At 37.7% G+C, this 20,988-nt stretch overlaps 1 protein-coding gene across 2 annotated transcripts in view; it reads right to left on the bottom strand.

Annotated features, from left to right (window-relative positions):
- Window positions 1-441: 441 nt before the first annotated feature.
- ELTD1 (EGF, latrophilin and seven transmembrane domain containing 1) overlaps window positions 442-20,988 on the bottom strand; it is a 74,827-nt gene continuing 54,280 nt past the window's right edge. For both annotated transcript variants that reach the window (XM_010148016.1, XM_010148017.1), the window contains 6 exons: window positions 19,307-19,510; window positions 18,037-18,257; window positions 17,876-17,942; window positions 2,884-2,975; window positions 1,137-1,305; window positions 442-612 (listed from right to left, as the gene is read on the bottom strand). In XM_010148016.1, coding sequence (XP_010146318.1) covers window positions 550-612; window positions 1,137-1,305; window positions 2,884-2,975; window positions 17,876-17,942; window positions 18,037-18,257; window positions 19,307-19,510 — 816 coding nt within the window. In that variant the 3' untranslated portion in view covers window positions 442-549. The remainder of the gene's footprint in view (window positions 613-1,136; window positions 1,306-2,883; window positions 2,976-17,875; window positions 17,943-18,036; window positions 18,258-19,306; window positions 19,511-20,988) is intronic.

Here is a 20,988-nt window from a genome sequence, read left to right as displayed (position 1 = left end):
TTTTTAAATCTACTTTAAATTAAAAGATATGTTTTCAGAAGTCTGAGCTGAAGCAGATCCTTATCTATTAACTCTTTAATGGAACCCACTCCCTGCAGATGGCCTCATACAACTTAATGTAAGAAGCTCATTATTATAAAAAGACAGTGAACAGGTTTCCACTAGCAAAGCAATTCTTAAAATCTGCTGTGCCAGTTGGTTTTTGGTATCTTGCTTTCATGAACTGCAGATATTTCTATTATTAGAAACAAAACCTAAATTGTGGAAAGTCTTGAGCTTCTTCAGAATTTTGCTCCTTTCCCTAGTCTTCATTAACTTTTGTTTTGCAATAATCCACTTTGTTATGTATACTGTTTGTATACAGCATAATGTAAATGCTCTGCATGAATGCACATGTATGTACAAAACCAGTCAGTAATTCAGTTAAGAAATATGCCTGCTCACTGAGTCATTTCATACTTTCACAATACCATATTTTTCCATAATATCCATAACATCATCTAGGTTGCTCTCCTTTTCCACTGAGACGTTCACACGTTTTCTTTTCATTTATCTCAAGCAGCCGAAACAGCAAGGAACGTTTTTGAACAACCTATAATACTCTTCCTGAATCTGAAATAAAAATATAAAATTTAAATGTGAAATAGGTTTATTAATAGGTCTATATGTCTTTTAAACCATTTTGTACTTCTGTCACTAGATGTTTTAAGGTGGGGCTGCTTTTGACTTTAGGGCAGGATACAGAAGAAAGTATCACCTCAGGATAATGTGGGTAGCGTGAAACCTGCTGCTAACCGCAAAGACTGGAAGGGAGTTTAGTTGCACCCCTTGTGTTATTTCATTGGGTTAATGGCACTATATCCAGTTTTACAATTTTCAAACTCACTTTTCCATGTTTCATACATTGTTTTTAAAACTGGGAGAAAATACGTGAGAAGGTAGGAAATGGGCAGAGGTTCTGTCTCCACTAAAAGCTATAGCAAAATTTCCCCTCTCCTACCCACCAATGGCACAAAAGTTTCCTCTCTTAGTCTGGCAAAACATTTGCACCATGACTCCACTTCAGGCCAGAGACCTGCCTGTGTAGGTACATGTGACTACCTGGGTCACTTCCCACAAGGAATGAGACCACTTACCTTTCTAGACAACACGCAAAGAAATATGAAGATGAACATCCCCTGGAACGCGTTGAAGATTGTAAAAAGATAGGCAGTAACCACAGATCCTTGTACGACATGGAGGACCCCAAAGATCCAGGTAGCGCCAAGGAGGAACAGGAGAGCAAGAGCACCTCGGGCACAGGATCTAGATAGGAACAAAATATTGGGAACATGTGGGCACGTGCTATTTTCTTTTCTTCACTGCTTGGGATGGTGAATGATGCCGAGGCAATTTTTTCTCAGCTGCAAAAGCCTGTGAAGTGCAAATGCATGGGCTGTTCTTTAGGGTGTGCTGTAACACTGTGGCACGAAGAGGCTCACATAATCATTGCAGCAGAGCAAAGGAGTAAAACTGGAGGGCCTTGAAACACTGGCTTCTTTAATCTTCAGATATGTTTTCTCTGGTGTACTGCAGCACCATATGATTTGATTTAAATCTACCGTTAGTGTAATTCCCCAAGGAAAAACATATGTCTGTTATGAAGCATTCCCCCACTTTTCGTCCTCCCCCTTAAGCTCCTCAAAAAATAACCCAGAAAAATGTACAGTATGCTCTTAGGTCAGTACATGTGCATGACATCAAAGGGTTATCAGACTGCCTCTCAGGTTCAATGCAGAAGATGGTGCCAGTTGTAAAACTAGACTTTCTTTCTTTGATTCTTTCTCTTAAAAAAAAAAAAAAAAATTGTTTTTAGAACACAAATACTCTCAAATAGTTCCTGGGTCAGCATTTTGATGCTTTAAAATTATAGGAAGTGATTGGCTATGATTTTTTTTTTCCCCTAATATGCTGTAGAGCCCTGCTCACAGACTTGAAAAAATTACAGCATGTTGTCTTGGAAATGAAGCCACTGATTACTTTCTTATTCATTCTCAGCACAGTCATTGCAGGACTTTTTTTGAACAACAGACATTTTTAGCACTGTTCCTCTGAAAATGAATAATTTTCAACTTCATTAAAACCAGCTCACCACGTGAAGCTACGAACGGTGAGGAATAAGAGAAAGTAATCAATCAAACAATTGCTAAATCTAACTATAAATCTAGTGCAATGCATTGAAACTGCAGGAGTGTTCCTAAGCAACACAAACAGTAAGTTGTTTTCAATGTTCCCTGTAGTACACTTCAGCTTTTCCTGCACAAACGGTTTTCAAGGTCCCTATAAATCAGTTTTAAAGAGAGTGAGTTGATGGAAAAATCATAGGAGCATGCAAAGTAAAAATCCTGGAGAGAACCCTGTCCACCCCTCCCATGCCAGGGAAGCACAATGCCCTACTGTAGACTTCTGACAAACAATATGAATGGCTTGATTCTCTTATCACTGAATTACTTGTGACTTCAAGGCAAATATTTTGGTTGCAATTCAGGCATAATTTTCGAAATCTGGTTTGGCTTACATAGAGGCTGTGGAAAGTACTTCAGGAAAAAGGACAATTACTTCTTTAACCTTGCCATCAGGCTTTACCCTCTGGTTGATACAGGCCACTCATTGTACTCCTCCTATGCTTCTCACACAACCACATACTGTACTAGGTATTGATCCTTGGCAATAAAGATTGCAAAATCTACCTCCAAATCTATATGAAGGAATAAGAGGGAGAGGAAAAAAAAAAATCTTTCTTTTTCTACAAATCTTCCAGAGGATTAAACAGTTATTTTTGAATGCTCACTTTCATCTCTGAAACTCTCAGATGGTAGAATTTGTATTAAATGGCAAACTTACCTTATATTTTCATAACAACTAACTTCGGGCTTTAACATTGCAGTGTGTCGAAATACTTTATAAATAATCACTCCAAAAGCCAACAAATTAACCTGGGGGGAGTGAAGAAAGGAACTTTTAGTTCAAACTTTTGAATTTTAGTAACTGTTACACATTTAAATGAAACAAGTCAGATAAAGTTTCTCTGTGTATGAAACCTACAGAATCCAGCGCCGGGAGGGGAAAAAATCCTACCCTTTTCTGGTCCACGTCTATTAAAAAAATATGAGCCTTGTAATAAACATTGATCAAACAGGGCTGTAATTCTACCTTATCTCAACAGTATCACTACCAACAGTCTGCAAATGTTTATTGATTTTATTGGTAAATCTCTTTGATTTCCTGCGGAGATTTTTTTCTTTAAGTAGAGATTTAAAGAAAAAGAAAATGAGAAATAGAAAGAGAGAGAGAGAAATGGAAAGAGAAAGAAAGAAAGAAAAAGAGAAAGAAATGGAGAAAACAAAAAAAATTCCCTCCTCCCCATGGATTTTCTACTGTATGTATCACATAGCTCTGGACAAAGTGTATGCTTTTTGTTGCTGAATAACATTAGTAACATCATATATTCTGAGGTCTTTGGGGTGTGAAAACTTTCAAGTGGCACAAAAAAAAAAAATTGAGGTTTACATAAAGAATCTTTTAAAACTAACTTTGGTTGAAAGGCTCCTTGCTGCTTATTGTCTCATATGTTATGTTTGTTTCATAGGTGAAAAATTTCAGTATGTTTTTTTCTTCCTGCCTTCTTTATAACGGCATCACTTTATTTGAGTTGGAAACAGAAAACAGCAACTAAAAGAAGCATTTTGCAAATGATGCTCAATTATGGTTCTGAACCCCTGTTTGCTTCGCTAGGCTTCACTGATCTTTCATTTAAATTTATTCTGCATTCCTTTAACACTGTGGATGGGTTTGCTTTCTTGCTTTAAAAATAAAAAAAATTCTTATTTTGCTTTGCAGCGTTTAATATCAGAATCTATTAAAAATGCTTCTAAATGAACCAAATTTTAGCTGGATGTCATCCAGATACTATTTGTAGATCCTTGGTTGTAATCTCTTGGTTTGTTCCTGTGGGCTTCCAGCTGTAGAATGAATAAAATTAATGTCTTCCCCAACTTGTTTCTCCAGAAAGACTGTGTGGTTTTTCTTCCTCCTCCTTTTTCTCTAAAAAAAAAAATCCTCTAAAATGAAAACAAAAGGCTGCTGTAGGAGTACATCATCACTGTAAAAAATCACTTTCATTTGTTAACACTCTTTATGTATGTCCTTAGAACATTTTTGTTGTGTCAAGGGGGGAGCACCTGATATTAAATGCAGGCTCTGCTTTAATTAGCTGCATGCTCCTACTTTAATACAGCATAATGTATTTACAATTTGATAAGACAGGAGATAGAGCTGATTAGCAGTTTAGGGAATTAATCCTTCACTGAATACCTTGTACTTGCACAGATCGTGAGAGCTATTCTGAAGCTCTTTATATTTTAAACTGTAATCTATAATATCTCCTAAACCAGCAATTTTTCAAAGTTAATTATAAGTCAGTCAGCAGTTGTGGGTAATTATACGCAGACTTACTTTTTATCTTATATTTGTTGGTGAATAATATATCAAATAACTTAGTGAACACACTGTAATCTTCATAACCCACCTAATGTATTTATTAATCTGAAAAAGGTAGGGTGAAATGTGATCAAAGTACCACAAGCACAGAGAATACACACTGCTACTTCAGAAACAGTTATCAAGATCGCAAGCACAAACCACACTATCAACCTTCCTCGCTGCTGGCCCATCACCAAGATCACTAATGTCACTAAGAGCCTTCTTATTGCCATTAACAGGCTCTGTAAGAAGCTCTGTGGGCCAAACCCCACGATCATTTGGCCACATAAACCAGCTGCAGAACTGGAGAGGTTTTGCTGAGCAAGGATGGGGCCGGCAATGGGCAGATGTGGGACCTCGTGGCAGCAGACTCCATTTCTCTTTGTCCCAGTGGGGCTCCTTTACACAAATACTATTTACACTGTCTGTTGCACAGGATAATAGGATTTGACCCTCTGCATTAAAGTAATACCCATTAACTATGATCTTTTCATTCATCAATTCATTCTAATGGGAATAATCTATACGTATCAGGGGAGCGGGAGAGGTTAATGCTGGCTTCTTGGAGTCAGCTGCCAGAACACAATTATTGTACGCTATGTCTCAGGTAGCCTCCCAGGAGGTAGTGTTACAGGGTAATAAGGATGAGCTTAACTTCTGAAATACCCGGTCATTTCCAAGATTTATTAAAATCTTAAGTCGGTTTTAGCCCCATTTTGAAGCACTCCATTAATAAAAAATATCTATATCAAAGTGGACAGACTGCCTTTACACAGTGTTCAGTGTCTCAAAACGGTGGCTTTGGGCAACATACCAAATTCTGTTCTTCAACCTAAGTCAGAGATCTCTGGCACTGTATTTTGTCCTCTGGGGGACAAAATAGGTATCAACAAAGTAGTTGCAACTGTCCTGTCACACGGAAATCCAGCAAAACTTAGGAAAACAGTAACATGAACTTATCGGTAAGCCCAGGAGAAAAACTAGTTAGTGTTGATAACGTGTCAAATGTGGTCTTTAGAGAGAACTGTTAATATAACAGGTATCCTAAGTTTAACGTCTACTGCTGTGACCTCATAACTTGCACGATCTTTGCTATGAACATACCAGTAGCCTCAACTATTTCTGAGAAATCTAAAGTATAAAGTTCACTTTGGAGAGTTGAACTGAGTAGGACTAAAGGAGAAATAGCCTTTATATAACTCATATCCCCAAAGAGCCATTTGTATGTCAACAAATAGGCTAGGAAGTCAAATCACCCAAAATACATGGCCAAAGACACAGTCACTCGAGATATCTGAATTTGTATTCAAAACTGAGCTTCAAATGAGCTCAAGTGGAGGTAGTAGGCTCTAAAAGGCATCCAAAAATAGACAGTCACAAGGAAACCTGGATCCCCAAATCTTCCAGCTGGAACAAATGAGGGACTTCAGGATAAGAGATACTGAAACATCTAAAAAAAGGCTTCAGCTGCTACTTATAACCGAATATTGTGGTTTATACTTACTTTGGTTCTAAACACGTGTTTTTATATTTGTAATTAAAGCACAATCTTCAGATCTTGTTGAATAAACCTTCAGTGATGTTATAATTAAGGCTGCCTTAAGGTGACAGGCAAGGTGAATGAGAATGAAATGGCAAGCATCAGGCACGCAGTCTCTGGAGAGGCAGCAGTCTGGAGTAGAGCAAGATGTGCAGGCAACTGTGAAACCCAGCTCAGGACAGGCTTTGCAGAGGCCTGGAAAGGGCCAGCCTGGGGACTGCTGCTGCCACACACTGACTTCACGGAGAAGTTACCTGTATAATGAGCTGACCTACTCTGGAGCTTTGGGCAAACCCGAAGCATGAAATGTTGTGGCATGGCCACAGTTTTATCAAGTGAATAACGACATTACAGTGTGACACCGTAAGTTCTTGTGCCTTTGTTTTTAGTGTTATTACATGGCTGAGCAGTCAGAGAAACCGCTGCATGTCCTGAGAGGGGCTTCTCAGCAAGTCTAATAGGCTAAAGGGGAATTGCATTGACTCTAAGCACAGAACTGATTTTTTTTTTTTTTTTTTAATTTGACAAACTACCCCAAACTGCTACTGGGCAAAGAATGCACTCAGTTCTTACTATTTCACAAAGGAAACCTCTGACTTTCTCCCTGCAAACCTACTTCTGTGAGGTGTCGAGCATCTTCCATCCCCCTCTTCCCGAGCAGGAATCAGGTTTCACTCAGTGCTCAGGTGCACTACAGGACTAATTTTAATAATTAATCTATTCCTTTTTTTTTTTTTAAAGTGGTTAATCAAAGACAAGAGCTGATATAGAAACAGCCTCCGCTCATAGCATCTTCAGGGAATCATTTATCCTCAAAAATATTTGTAAAAGTATTTTTAGCTTGCTTAAATTCTAGAGACATTGTGAGCAAATGGTAGGTAACTTAAAATATGTTTATGTGAAATAGACATTAAATAAGGGCAATTATTAGGATCCCATGAAATGAGGATTTTGTAGATATGAGCAACTACATTTATGTATCTGTATAACCCAGGATAAACTCCAAAGAGATACATATCTGAATGAGCTAGGTCTTATTGTACACCCATGACTGAGTTTAAAGGGAAGATGGTGTTTGGTACATCTGTGTTAGGGAGATCGTCTGCACGAAATGTTATGAGGACTTAGGACTTTGGAGTCACTTCTGGCCTCTTTAAACCAATGGCAGAACTCATGTTAAATGCCAAACTCCCATTGTCTCCAGTGTTGTCAACGCTTTACCTCTGCACATCATAGAGAGCGGCAGTCTGAAGGGATTCACAAGCAACAGTGGACACCGTTAGCACTTGCATGTACCATGGATACACACTGCGGTACGGAGCAGGACAGTGAAATTTTCCTGCAGTTGTGTTTTGGGTATCTCCATGGTAGAGGTCCCATGGTCACAACTGTGGTGTTGGTGGGTAAGACAAAGCAAGCATGCAAAGAAGAGTTCAGAGCTTTCTAGAGTCGTACAAGTCCTAGGATCAGGTCTGACCTGGAACCACAGAATTGGTCTGGATAATTCCCTCTTATAAAGAAATTCACAGGAAGGAAAAAGCAACTGCAAATTCAAAGAAATTTCCTGGTGCTTTTCTAATCATCTTGTCAACAATAAGGAGGTTTTTCCAAAGGACTTAGCCTGAGGAGCTCAATCAATCAATCAATCAATCATCACACATTTTTGGATAGGATGGATGAAACTGTGTGTGGTGTTAACATACCTCTGCCTAGAGCATCCTAGCCCTGCCTAGAGCTACGGTGGTTCTGTAAGGATGGTTTGCAGAGTCCTTCCTCCCTCTGTCTCAATACTGCCCTAGCTAACTGAACAGAGTACTTCTGCGTAGGCTTCTGTGATGACGCACAACTGCCCAACGGTGGGCATGGGTAATACAAGATACTGCTGCTTTGGCTTCTACTCCCAGCAGTTCTGGGACCACCACATTTGAATTTCACCCATCCACAGTTTGTAGAAGAAAGTAAGAGTTGTACACATATCAAGACGTAATAATATTTACTCAGATCCCTTTCCTAAGATGAGGATCCATAAAAGCACTGAGAAACAATCTCATCTATTGTCTAAGCAAATTAAAAACTTTCCTGTTGATTACTAACTGTATTTTGAAAACTAAGTAATAATGTAGAAATGAGCATGTAGGTCCTAAAATGCTAAATGTTCTAAGCTGTTGGAGTTCTGCTAATAGCACATTGCTTAGCAACCACTATATTTAAAATAGGTCCTTAATTCCACTGTTCAATGTATGTATTTTACATACTGGAAGAGTAACAATGTTCTATCCTCAAGTAAATATGATATTAGTGCTTCACACTGCATGAAACATTCTGTACTCTCTGTGTAGGTACAGAGTGACAGTTATTTTTAGTTGAGCACTGAATGGTATGAACTACACAAAATTTAATAAAGCATGCAAAACATCTGCCTGCAAATAAAAATATTTGCACTCATGTTGAAGAGTTGTAGTTTCTTTCATAATTAATTACAATTAAATTGTAAGATACTGAGTGAAGTGATATATCATCATTTTGCCCCATCAAGGTAGCTGACAGCTGTCAAATTTGGCAACTAAGCAATCTACTCCTTCCTCCCCTCTCTTTTTTAAGCAACAAAAAAGGGCATTTGGAAGCTCAGAGGGAAATTGTCCATCTTTCATGGTGGTAGCTAAGCACCTGGACATCTAGTAAAATGCAACAGATCAGGACAAGAGACATTCAAGAAAATTCTGTCCAACATTTTTTAATTGAAAAATGTCAGCTCGTTAGCACTAAAAGACATTTACTGTTTTAGACTACACTTTCACCAGGAAAGGCTTCCTGTCTAGGATAGCTTTTCTGATTAAAACCAGAAAGGACACTCCTGAACAATGAAAATCCCTGCGGAAAAGGCATTAATCTACAATTTTCTGTTGTACTTAGTATTCAAACTAGGCTATGACCCTTAGTTTCTCCAGGCTGTGTCCCAGCTATTCACTGCTATTGCTCTGTCAGCTCTGCTGGATCTATTCCATGCCATATAAATAATTAAATATTCAATGGTGCAGGGAGACCTGGATCTCCCTCATCCCACAGTTCCTCATCAAGAACTATCTAAAGATACTTATTTTTTTTAACAGTGGAGTAATTGTTTAATATGAGATTAAGGTTTTGAGACTATTTCCAATACACATGTATTTATAGAATGAAAAAGGAATTGGTAATTTCATATATGATATCCTTGTGTAAAAGATACACTCCAGGCTTTCAAAAGTTATTAAAATACTTTAAATACCAGCTTTTTAAGGTTCTCTAGTGTTATAGTGAAGAGAAGGTATAAGAAAGAGGCAGCTAATTCTAAAGATTCAGACATACTAGTTCTGATTCAGTCTGAGCACTTTACATTCAAACTTCAAAAACGAAACCCCCAAATCATTCCCTTTTCCTTTCTCAGTCTCTGTCTCAATAATTGATGAAACCATCTATATGCTGATGTCAGATCTCACAAAAAAGAATGAGAAAATTTCTCCTGCTGCTCTCTTAGGCATATACTTGAATTTTTTACATATATCATATTGAATTTGGCTCTTTCAAATAATGTCTGAAGTTCAGAGCAGCTGTATCTGTATCAGTCTTTACAATGACCCTCATTATGAGTGTTTGAATTAATGAGCTTATGATGGTCTGAATTCTGCCACAGAGAGCAGTACATTTCTGTCTCTCTGGCTGCATAGCTAATGGCTGGATAAAATGACAACATTCAGTGGGTCATCGTTATTTCAGTCAGGAGAGAATGGAATTAAGCTATTAACAATACAAGAGTTTAAGCTTCAAAATGAAAATGTATGCCATATTAATTGCATAAAATTGGACACAAGCTGGCAGTCAAACAGTCTGGGTTTGTCTCCTGACTGATTTGGCTCATTATCATGTCCCCAGTGGATATACCTTCTTGAATGCTTGGGTATACAACAGCAGTCTTATCTGGGAGTTAAAAATGTAACAAAAATATTAATGACCTCCCTTTAGGCTATATTTTGGGGAAATATTTTCAATAACACAGGAATAGAATTTTATGTTTCTCAGATTTTAATAATTTTACTTGTTTTAAATATTAAAATGTAGCTAAATGAGTTTATTTCAAACCCTGTCTCAGGAAAGACAACTTTTACATAACAGTATAGGAATACTTCAAAGTCGTTATTTTACATACTGTAAGCTGTAGTTTTAGACTCAATTATATTTTCCTTTATATTTTTCGAACATTCATACCAATCTGTAAATAAATAGATAAATGAGGTTTCTGTATTTTTCCTCAGAGTAAACAGATTCTCAGACTTCTGGATTCGATGTTGTTTCTCATTGGATTGCATAGCTAATCCTAACATGACCTAAACATTTTTGTTTAACCTCAGTTCTGCAGGCAAGGGCAGGAGGATGAACCAACAGAGCTCTAACTGACCTCAGCCATAAATGTTAGTCCAACTGCATCCAGTGTCAGGAATGTGGTCTGTCTTGCTCGTAGTATAATTGGTTACTACATTTACTCTTCTCCTTTTCCAAGAAGGTTTTGAGAAGGTGTATTTACTTCAGTTGGTAATGACATAAATCAGGCTGTTTAATGAACTGATTCCAGGTGCATCAAAGACTTCAGACTATGTGTTACACCCCTCCTATGGTTTCTTCGCATAAGTGCAAACCTGTCTTAGGCTGCCTCTAGAGACTTATGCAGGAGCCCTGCAGAAGTGTTTTTACCTGGCAAAGAGAAGTGAAATAGTGGTGTATTATCTTGTAGTACAACTAGCTCTAGTGAATAGATGAGCTACCAGGAAGGAGGCAGCATCAGGAGCATGACTGGAAATGTCGAGTCTGACAACAGGCTATATTTGCCAGTGTGGAGGTGTGAATAGTTGGTAGAAAGCTGTCCATGCCTCCCAGTTTGCCAAATCCTCTAAAGGATTTGGCTCTTTGCTTTCCTGATATATTCACGATTCTGCTGTGGATGTGGTCACAAAATTCCATGCTGTGGCTCATGATCTTACTCTAAGCCACAAAGAGCTCTTTCAATGACCAAGTGAGATTTCCAGAGTATTCACATGCAATTACTACTGTGAATTTAAATTTGCTTCTCTAAATCCCTGTGAGCGATTAATCAAAGGGGCAGTAGCATAGTGGAAGCAAATGTGATTGGAGTGAGAAAATCCGTAGTGTGGATGTAGTCATTACATAATTACTAAGAAAGTCCAAAAGACTGCTTCAGTCTGTGTTAACTATCTAAAGCTATCTACGGTGTTCCTTTCAGTGAATAATTTAGGGTAAGCATATGTGTTTGTAGTAATTGTGCTTATAGCAAGGCAATGTAAAGAATCACCAAGAGAATATTAAGCAAATAATGACATAACAAAAATAGACTGATTCAGACAGTTTTGTGTCTTTCCTGGGGGAAAAAAAAAAAAAAATCCACTGAGGCTTAATACACACGGATCGATTAAAACGGTGGGCACAGTTTATCTTGCTAAAAAAGAATGGTGTCTGGGACATTAACCTGCACTGAGCTGTGGGACAGCTCAGGAAATCTGCACAGCCAGCTGGCACCTGTGGGTGCTCTTCCCCTTCCCTTGGTATCCACCTGTACTCTCACACCTGCTGTTCCTGCTTGCTTCACTCTTGACAGAGGACACACTTCAAGTCTGATGTCCTTTCAGTGAATCTGAGGGAGAACTTCACGTGCTTTTTGTTATAACTCTACTAGCTAAGTTGATTAAAAAAACTCCAAAAACCTTTTATATAGAACATCCATCAAAGATCTCTGAGCCTTATGTGGTGTATTTGTTCCTATGTCATAAGAACAAGTAATTTTCATGTTGTAGACTAATGGCCACAGCTTCTTTTTCCAAGTGTTTCCATTGACTTCAGAATAGGGGCCTTAATGACAGAGGGAAGGAAAGAAAAACCTTAATTTCATGTGAAAGCCCTGGTCTTGCTGAGAAACAGAAACTGGGTACGGCGGTATGGAAGCTGCGGCTTGAAGATTAAAGTTGTCCCTGTGCACTGAACAGGGCAAGGGCTTTCTGACTCACTGATTATTTAGCACAGCAGATATTGTTGTTGTTGAACAACACTGCAGTTTGAACTAATCTGTTTCAACTGAAACTGCAGGGTTAGTCTTTAATGTCACTATATAATTAATTATCTCCACTTTATCCACAATGGCATAAGAAATGCAACAGAGACATCTTTAACTTGAAGCCACAGAGGGGCTAATGAAAAGGGGACTATTCTTCTTTCATGAAGAATAATAAAGCCATTGCTAATTCCTGTAGGAAATTTATTTCCACTAAAAAGGGAGAGTGAGGAACAAGAGTAGATATAAAAAAAAAAATATTTAAAACAGCCATTTTCTGAAAAATGTACAGTAAATGTTACGGAGTATACTTTTCTCATCTAAGAAACATAACTAGGCATTTACCACAAATAAACCATTGGAAAAAAAACCCAAAACAACCAACACCCATAGAATTTTTCAAAGCATAAATATTAACTAAAAATGTGAGATAATGGTATGGTTTGTTGTGATGGAGGTCAGAGGTAAAACAACTTTTGAGAGAGTAATCCTTAGACTTTCAAGAAGTATCAAGAGCTGCTTCACTAAAGAAAAGGAATAATGTGATTACACCAGTGCAGTGTGATTGACCGCAGAGGGGCTGCCTTTTTTTTTTTTTTTTTTAAATGGGAGCAATGGACTGTCAGATGCTCAATATTGAAGTCGGTGAAAACGCAAGACTTAAATTCTTTGAATATTCACTTTTCTACAAGAAAGATGTTCAGTTTGAATAGCCTAGATTAGGGTATTAAGTACATGAAATTTGTGAGTATATGAGAAAACAGCAGAGTGATGTATTTGCCAGGAAATCTTTCTGCATTGATTGCAGCAGTATTACTAATCCTGAATCAACCTAAATGCACAGAACTGCGTAAGTATTAGAGCTGTCCAATAAGATTTGATGAATGCACTATTCCATTAATTTCACCTTTTTTGTTGAATAAATTATTTGACAAATAATGATAAAATTCATCAAATAAATTATCTGATGAATATATTTTAAAGTAATGGACTAGCTTTAATGAATATGCACACAGTTCCTTAATGAAAAGCATTACTCTACTCTTAGCCTGCTTTCATCACTCATATGTCACTTCTTTGTATTTTGCAACTGCAATCTGTATATTTTATTCATTTACCCATTTATTTATACATGGGAAGTTCAAAACAGTATGGTTAATCAATCACTGCAATTCTTAGAATATTTTTGCTTTACAGATGATTATTCATTACATTTATTATATGAAGGAATGCTTAATAAAATGAACTTGGCTTTTCTGAGAACATCTCTCCCAAGAACTATTCTTGGCTTGTATGTTCCAAGTCAAGTTTACAAGAATGCTCTGCAAATTGCAGGGTCCACTTATAAGCCATTTTTGTAGTTGCAAACACTACAATTACCAATTGTTTCAAGAAATTGGAGCTTGTTGCCAAGCCACACACCTTTGAGGTCCCTGAAAAGACACATTAGAGGAGTAAAACAAGGAAGAGTATACAGGAGCCACCTCCTCGCTGCACTGTGCTGGGATGTTTGGATAAAAGCCACAGAGAGAATTATTTGGATGATGTTCAGTTTTGGAAATGTTCCAACCTCAAAGAGCAAGTCTGTATTTTGTTATTACAGAGGTAGTCTTAACAAATGATACTGATAGACTGATACTGCTAAATGGCAAATTGCATCTGTTAATGTTACAACATGTCACATTTCTGAGTCCTGGTTCCTCACAGAGGTATGCCAATTTATTGTGGCAGTGACAGTGGGTACAACAGTCAAGCCTGCATGACTCTGTCAATACTGCAAAGGTGCAAATCATGTTATCATGGGTGGATTCGAACTTGGTGCACGAAGCTCAACTGAACAAATGTAAAGGGAGAAAGTTGTGGGAGAGAGGTGTATTAGAAGGTTTGCCTATAGCTGCACTTGTAGTAGCAGTGATTCTCCTTCAAATTTTCCTTTTATTGGTTTGTAGACTTTAATAGACACAGCATTCATAGTCTTTTCCCAACCCTTCCAAACAATGTCATTTCTACTGCCAGTTGGACAACTTATGTGTAGCTCCCTCACAATAGATATAAGTGGTGGGACCTATCTTGTGTCCACAGAGTTTGAAAGATGAAGTTTCCAAAACATCAGTAATGCAGAGTAAAGTCCTTACATAGATCTGTTCCCACTCAACACAGAGCAAGGTGTCAAGGCAAAGATGGGGAAAGCCATGTAGAAGCCACCCACAACGGAAAGGTGTCTGTTCTTGCTGACATTACATGCCAATCAAAACTGCAGACACATTACCCTGCAGACAAATGGTTATTTCCATTCTACACGCTTCTTATTACAAGAACATTATTATTGTAAGAACATTATTATTGTATTACAGAAGAAAATTAAATGTTCTAAGGATTTTTTTCCCCCATTTTCATACCTTTTATCTCTAGAGCTTAAATTTGTATTTGCTTCAATCAGGCATGGGTTGTGGTGTGTGTGAATGTTTGTCCCTTAAAGCTTGTGATAAACTCACTTTTCTATTAAAAAGTTTAAATACTTGTTATAAATAATTTCTCCATACTTGTCTGCTTTGATCTAATCTACTGCATAGTTTTAGCTAAAATGGTTGTGGTTCTAAAGATTACACGTATTAGGGAGAAGAAATAAGTTGTAGAAATTATCTTCAGCTTGCAGCTGGCTTTACAAAGGTTTAAAATGCCCTTTCTTAGCTAGCGGTATCTAAAGAGCTTCTGACCCCCCCCTTTTCATGTACAGCCATCGATCTAATAATAATAAGAAGTTTTAGATGGGACCAATAAGGCCATGGCTTTGCACTTAAGAATTCTAATAGAATAGAACCTTAATATTAATAAGCAAACTTCCTCAGAAGCAGTGTTACTGCTTAGGCAATCAGAGGAGAATTTTGTAGTCCTGATAAACACTTGAGCTCCCTACGTTTCACTATTGCTGCAGATTTAAAGCCCAAGGATGTATTCAAAACAATGTGCCCTGAGACAGAAAATCCATTGGTACAGAACCGGTTCTGTTGTTCATCATTTACATGCTGTCTCAGAGGCATATTATAGTATAATCCAAACCACAAATCTCCTGGGTCCCCATTCACAGAAACTGAAAGCACCATTTGGGTACATAGGCATTTCTGCTGACAGTGTGTTTAATGTCTTTGTGCAAGAATCAGATTTGTGGTGAGCGGCTTTCCAGAGATTTGGTATGCAAACTCCGCAGGCTGTCTTGGAAAACCTGCAAACTCAATGCTATTAGTAGATGAAGCTCAGGATTAAAGGTAAGCTTGAAGCTGCCAGATTTTGCAGCTTTCTACGTGAGGGTTGTGGTGCTTTATCTGGTTATCCCAGAACAAAAATAACATTTCCTTTTCAGAGTCCTTAATTGGTAATTTTTTTTTTCCCTTTAATTAGTTGTGGACAAAATGGAAATCTTGGAAGGAGATTGGCTTCTGTAATTAAAAAGACTTCCTGAGTTGAAAGAGTTTGAACTTTGTTATAGTGGTACCCATGCAGCATGCTCAATAGGACAATGGAAACAGAATTACTGCCACCCAACATGCCTCCCAGAGAGCAGACATCTAACATCTACTTCATCTTCTAGAGTCAGTGCCTATTTTCATAAGGTTTTCCGTATTTTCCTTAGACAGGAACCTGGAAAGAACATGATTTAACTACTTCCCTGCACTCTTTCAAAACATCCCTCTTACACTTCAGGCTTCAATTTGCTTCAATTCACCCCAACAAAAAAGTTGTCTGAATACTCAAAAAAAAAAAAAAAAAAAATCACACAGAAGATGAAGCAGCTTGTTGCAACTGTGTTGCCTTTCCTCCCAGGTCTAGTAATGCATGATTATGAAGAGACAATAATAAAGGTATGCAAATACTGTGAAAACAAGTTATCACAAAATATGTCTGTAACACATAAAAAATAGCAAAATAACCACAGGGCTATTTACTGTCTAGGTACAGCTCCTTTGTGTGGTTTCACTTAGGCAAGGGAGTAGGAAGAAAACAAATCAACAGCCTGGCTCCTATACTCATCCGTAGGAGGGCTACGTTGATGCACAGGGCCCACATCAACTTGAACCACTTCCCCTTTTTCTGATAATCCGTGGGGATTGCTGGAAGATCTGGAGTGCACAAAGAATAGCTACGGTCCTCAGAGCTCAGTGTGCAGTATTTGCCTTTGCGGCCAGCTAGATTTATATCAAAGCCAGTGCAGACCTCCTCTGCCTCTGTGCTGCATACCTAAGATCCTGCATCAGGCACAGCTCAGCTGGAGGTAAAAACAAGGTTACAGATGCATAAATTTGGGGGATTTTGTATATTTTGATAACGCGGTTTTCCTGTGCTAACTGCAGCGATACATCACTGCCCATAAATCTTCACCTGAAGGCAGATGAGAAACAGGAATGAGAACAACAACAAAAAAATCCCAACCCTCTGCCTTCATGGAAAAAAGACAAAGTCCAAAGAGGAAACAGGAAATTGTGAGCTTAAACCTAAGAATTGTTAAGAATTTCCTTGAATGGTTCTCTCCCTGTGATTTTGTTTTATCATAGTAAGTTGTCGGTCATCTGGGCCACCTAACCCCAGAAACCCTGAGCCAAGGGAGGTTATGGTGCCTCTTGAAGTCTGCTGTGCTCACCGTGAGTGTGAGATAGGGAGGCATCATCCCGCCACTGCATGTGGCAGGTTACTCCCCAATCTACAGTACGAATTTGAGGTGGAATTTGACCAGAATTATACATGTACTTTATTCATCTTTGAAATGCACTGAAATAAAACTGGTTTACTGCCATGTTGTGTGTATTAGGCACTGACACATTTTCCTGCTTACAAATCCTCACGTTTATCACCAATTATCTTAAAAAGCAACAAATGTTTATAACTGACTTGTCCATAGATGTCATGAGGCCTCACCATTGTACCTTGTTCTCCTGTTAGCTCCAGGTATTGCCAGATCACTGTCAGCCCGGTCATACACAATAATGCCCCATTACTGTTGAAATGGTTTGTTAAACTTTATAGCACTTAGAAATGCTCCTGAGGCACCAAAAATGTCTTGATTCAAAATGGAACATATAATACCTGCCAAATTTGCAGGTTTGAAACCACTTCCAATAAGAATTAAAAAGGCCCTCTTCACAGCTGAAATAAGGCTATCAATACTTGACTTGTCTGCCCATGTGAAATAGCGGGTTCTTTTCTCTGACGTCGCAATTTAGTTTAAAATAGCTTTGATGATGACAGGGTACACGCGAGTGATAAAACCATAAAGATGACAGTCTAATCTTACAAAGATGACCGATCACTGATAGAGATTAAGTCATACAACATTTGAAAAACCAGATTATCTGTCTGCTAGGATAGTGTTTGTGTACACCTCCTGCCGAGCCATGCTGAGATGCCAACAACATACAAAGATGCTACCTCTTAAAAACTAGAAACGCTTCACAGAATTTCTCAAACCACTGCATTAAAAGAAAGAAAGCAAGTAAGAAAAAAAGGCTTATATTGAGCTTTTTTTATCAAACACCCATTTTTCAGATTAGTAAAGTATTTAGATGTACAGCATATAAATAATTTAGAGACACTATAAAAAGGTCTAAATTAGCCAATTCTACCCTATAATTAGCACTCACAGCTATGCTGGCAATGGGTGGGTGATTATTAAACACCTTTTATTATCAATTTTATGTACTACAATAAAAAATGAAAATTATACTTACAAGAATTATTAGACATGCTGGTCCTATAAAACTCCATATAAAATTGTTCTTTGTGCTGAGCCAACATCTGAAAAACAAACAGCAGAAAATGCCTTGAAATGTGCAATTGTGACTATAACATCCTTATATATGTTGATTTGGACACGGAAACAGTGACTTACACTTCCGTGGTGCCATAGTACTTGTGTCCCAGTGCAGCAGATATTCCAACAACCACGGCCGGACTGACATAGCCAAAGACATAGAAATTCTTGTGCAAGAAACCCTTGTTGTAGATGACTCCCACAACTATAAGGTAGAGGTGAATACCTTCAATGCACATCCATGCAAAAGCAGCTAGAAGGAAATAATGTAGTAATCCAGCAGTAATTGAACAGAAGAGCTAAAAATTCAATCAGAGAAAGCAAGAGTCATAATTCTATGAATATGTCTTGTTAATATAACAGCATATGTACAGCAACCTCATGACTCTAAAGTGGTGGGTCAGCAGCCCAGATGTAATGCTAACTCACAAGAACTCGGCCTGTGCTCGCGAAGACCCTTGTTCACTAGTGTTTTCTGCGGCAGCTGGTAAAATACAGGGACTACACTTACCTTTTAAAATCAGTGCACATCTTCCCAGAAAAACTGCATAAACAAGTTGACAAGGTTGATCCCACAGTTACAGCTGAGTAGCCTATATGCTTTCCTGATCTAAGCAAGGTTTAGTTTAATGATTTTGAAAGAAATGTAATCAGGCATCACAAATAATTATTTCTGAAATAATTTTTTTTACCTCAAAGTGTGGGTGAAACTGTATTTCTCAATCCATCAATCAATACCAGAGTGCTACCTTGGGGATTGTAGCTAATTTTTTTTTTCAAGAAATTTTAAATCCTATTCAGCTATCTACAGTAGGATTATTTTTTGGTATTTTTATGTGTAATTTAATTTCCTAAAACTAATTTGAGATGCAAACATCAACAGCCCAACTTGTACGAAAAGCACCGTGGAAGGTCAGGACCACACATGTAGAAGGGAAAGGAGTCCTCTAGGGAACAATGCAACATCTTAAATGCCACCTTGGGACTGCAGGTCTGGGCTAGCTTTTAGGGAAAACTGTCACCCAGAGAGCCACCAATGTAGCTTTGTTCAGCATCTAAAAGGATGTGAAAAGTGAAAATACTAAACACATTGAGACCACAGTCTCACTTAAGGTGACAAAGTTTAAATGGAACCTGTGGAGCAAAGTCAATATAAACCAGCTCAGATGAGCTGGTCCCTACCTCTTTAAATGACTATTTTATATTTCCTGTTACTAGACTGGGAAGCCAGTGTCAGTAGAATACTCATACCGATGCTAAGAAATACCAGAAGTAGATGGAAGATCATATCTGATAATGTATATTTACTTTACAAAATAAAATCAAGGTAGAAGTGAAAGCTACCCACCTTATTATTGTTCATATTAATTCCAATCAGAAAAATAAGTTCCGCCAGGAAAAGGCTGCAGCAGAGGTTTTTGTGAATTGTCGTTCTAGTGCTTTGAATTTCACTGAAGAACCAGAATGTAAAAATGCACATGGAGAGGCAAATCAACGAAATAATTATTCCTAGCTGAGTGATTCTTGTAAGAATGTTATAATTCGTAACACCCTGGGGGAAAATTATAATATAATATTTAAAAGAATAGCTTTGTACGTTCTCAAGAAAGACCACATTCTATAATACAGTTCTTTTCTTCTTTTCTACAAAATATTAATCAGAACTGTTTGTAGAGTTTCACTGCAAATGTACACTTTGGATAATCTAAAAAGTATTGTTTTTTGTGAGACAGATGTAATTCTAGGGGAAATTAGTAAAGAAATGTATACAATCCTGCTCTTGCATTTTCTGATATTTCTTAACAAAACTTTTTATTAACATCAGTATCTCCTAATATGATTTTTAAAATCAGATCATTTTAATGAATAACAAATACACTGACAGTAGGACACATATTAATATGACATGAACATTTTCTGATATAAAAGGACTTATCACAGCAGTGGCTTAGATAAGCAAAATTGAATAACCATCTTACTGCATTTGCAACATGATCAAAACAAGACTCTGAAATAACAATCACTTCAAACAAATGTTATTCCAGATATGTAACATGAACATTCTCCAAAGAAACACAGGCTATTTTAATACTGGATGTGAATATTTTCTGTATAGGAACACAGTTACGTTTACTGCTTGGTACTTGCACAAAGAACCTCTGAAATACATGACTGCACATCAGCATAAGGATAGTATTCAGCTGACCATAAAATGCATCTAAGTATCTTTTTTCTAAATAAAGTACCAGAGATTATTCTCCTCCCAACCTTCCTTTTCAAAATAACTATATAAGTACCTGCAAAGGTTTTAAATCTGAACTGAAGACTTAGGATGCTATTTAGCAACCAGGAAACAGCCTCTATCAGCATGAAATTCACAGTGTGAAAGAACTGTCTCAGTACAGTATATTCATGCTAATATTCTGCTTGCTGTCTGTTCTGATACCTTGTGAAGCTGCCTCCTGAGGCAGGTCCTGGGCTCCCGCAGATCCTCACACAGACCCTGGAAATCTATGGGACCTCTTGATATAAGAAGGGCATAAATTGAGTGGTCATTCTCAGGATTTTGTGCTGATCATGAATGTCCATGTTTCATAGTCATAACCTTCAAATTGATTATGCTATTGCAAACTCTCAGGAGAGATTTTAAAGCAGATTTTTAGATGCCAAGGTTAGACAAATGGGTGGCAAAGTTTTGTGAGAGACAAATTCTGGGCCATATGGTTACTGACCACCAAAGAATGCCAGTTAAATCCCACAGCAGTCTTAAAGTGGGATTTAAAATTAAAAGCAATGCACCAAAAATAAGCACAACAGACTGTGTATTTGGAACAAGATACTTTGCTGCATCACTGCTCTGTAATACTGCAGAAAGGACATAAGGAAATTCAAACACATATGGGAGGAATTTTGTTTGCTCTATGCACAAAAAATTGTGTGTTTGCTGAACAAAAACAAGAGACAATCTAAAGGGGGAAAAGTACATAAGTTGCACTGAATTAAAAACAAGGAATGAAGATAGGAGAAAGC

Source organism: Eurypyga helias, unplaced genomic scaffold (genome assembly GCF_000690775.1).
Source record: "Eurypyga helias isolate BGI_N326 unplaced genomic scaffold, ASM69077v1 scaffold3763, whole genome shotgun sequence".
NCBI lineage: Eukaryota > Metazoa > Chordata > Aves > Eurypygiformes > Eurypygidae > Eurypyga > Eurypyga helias.
This window is presented reverse-complemented; position numbering and strand designations above follow the sequence as displayed.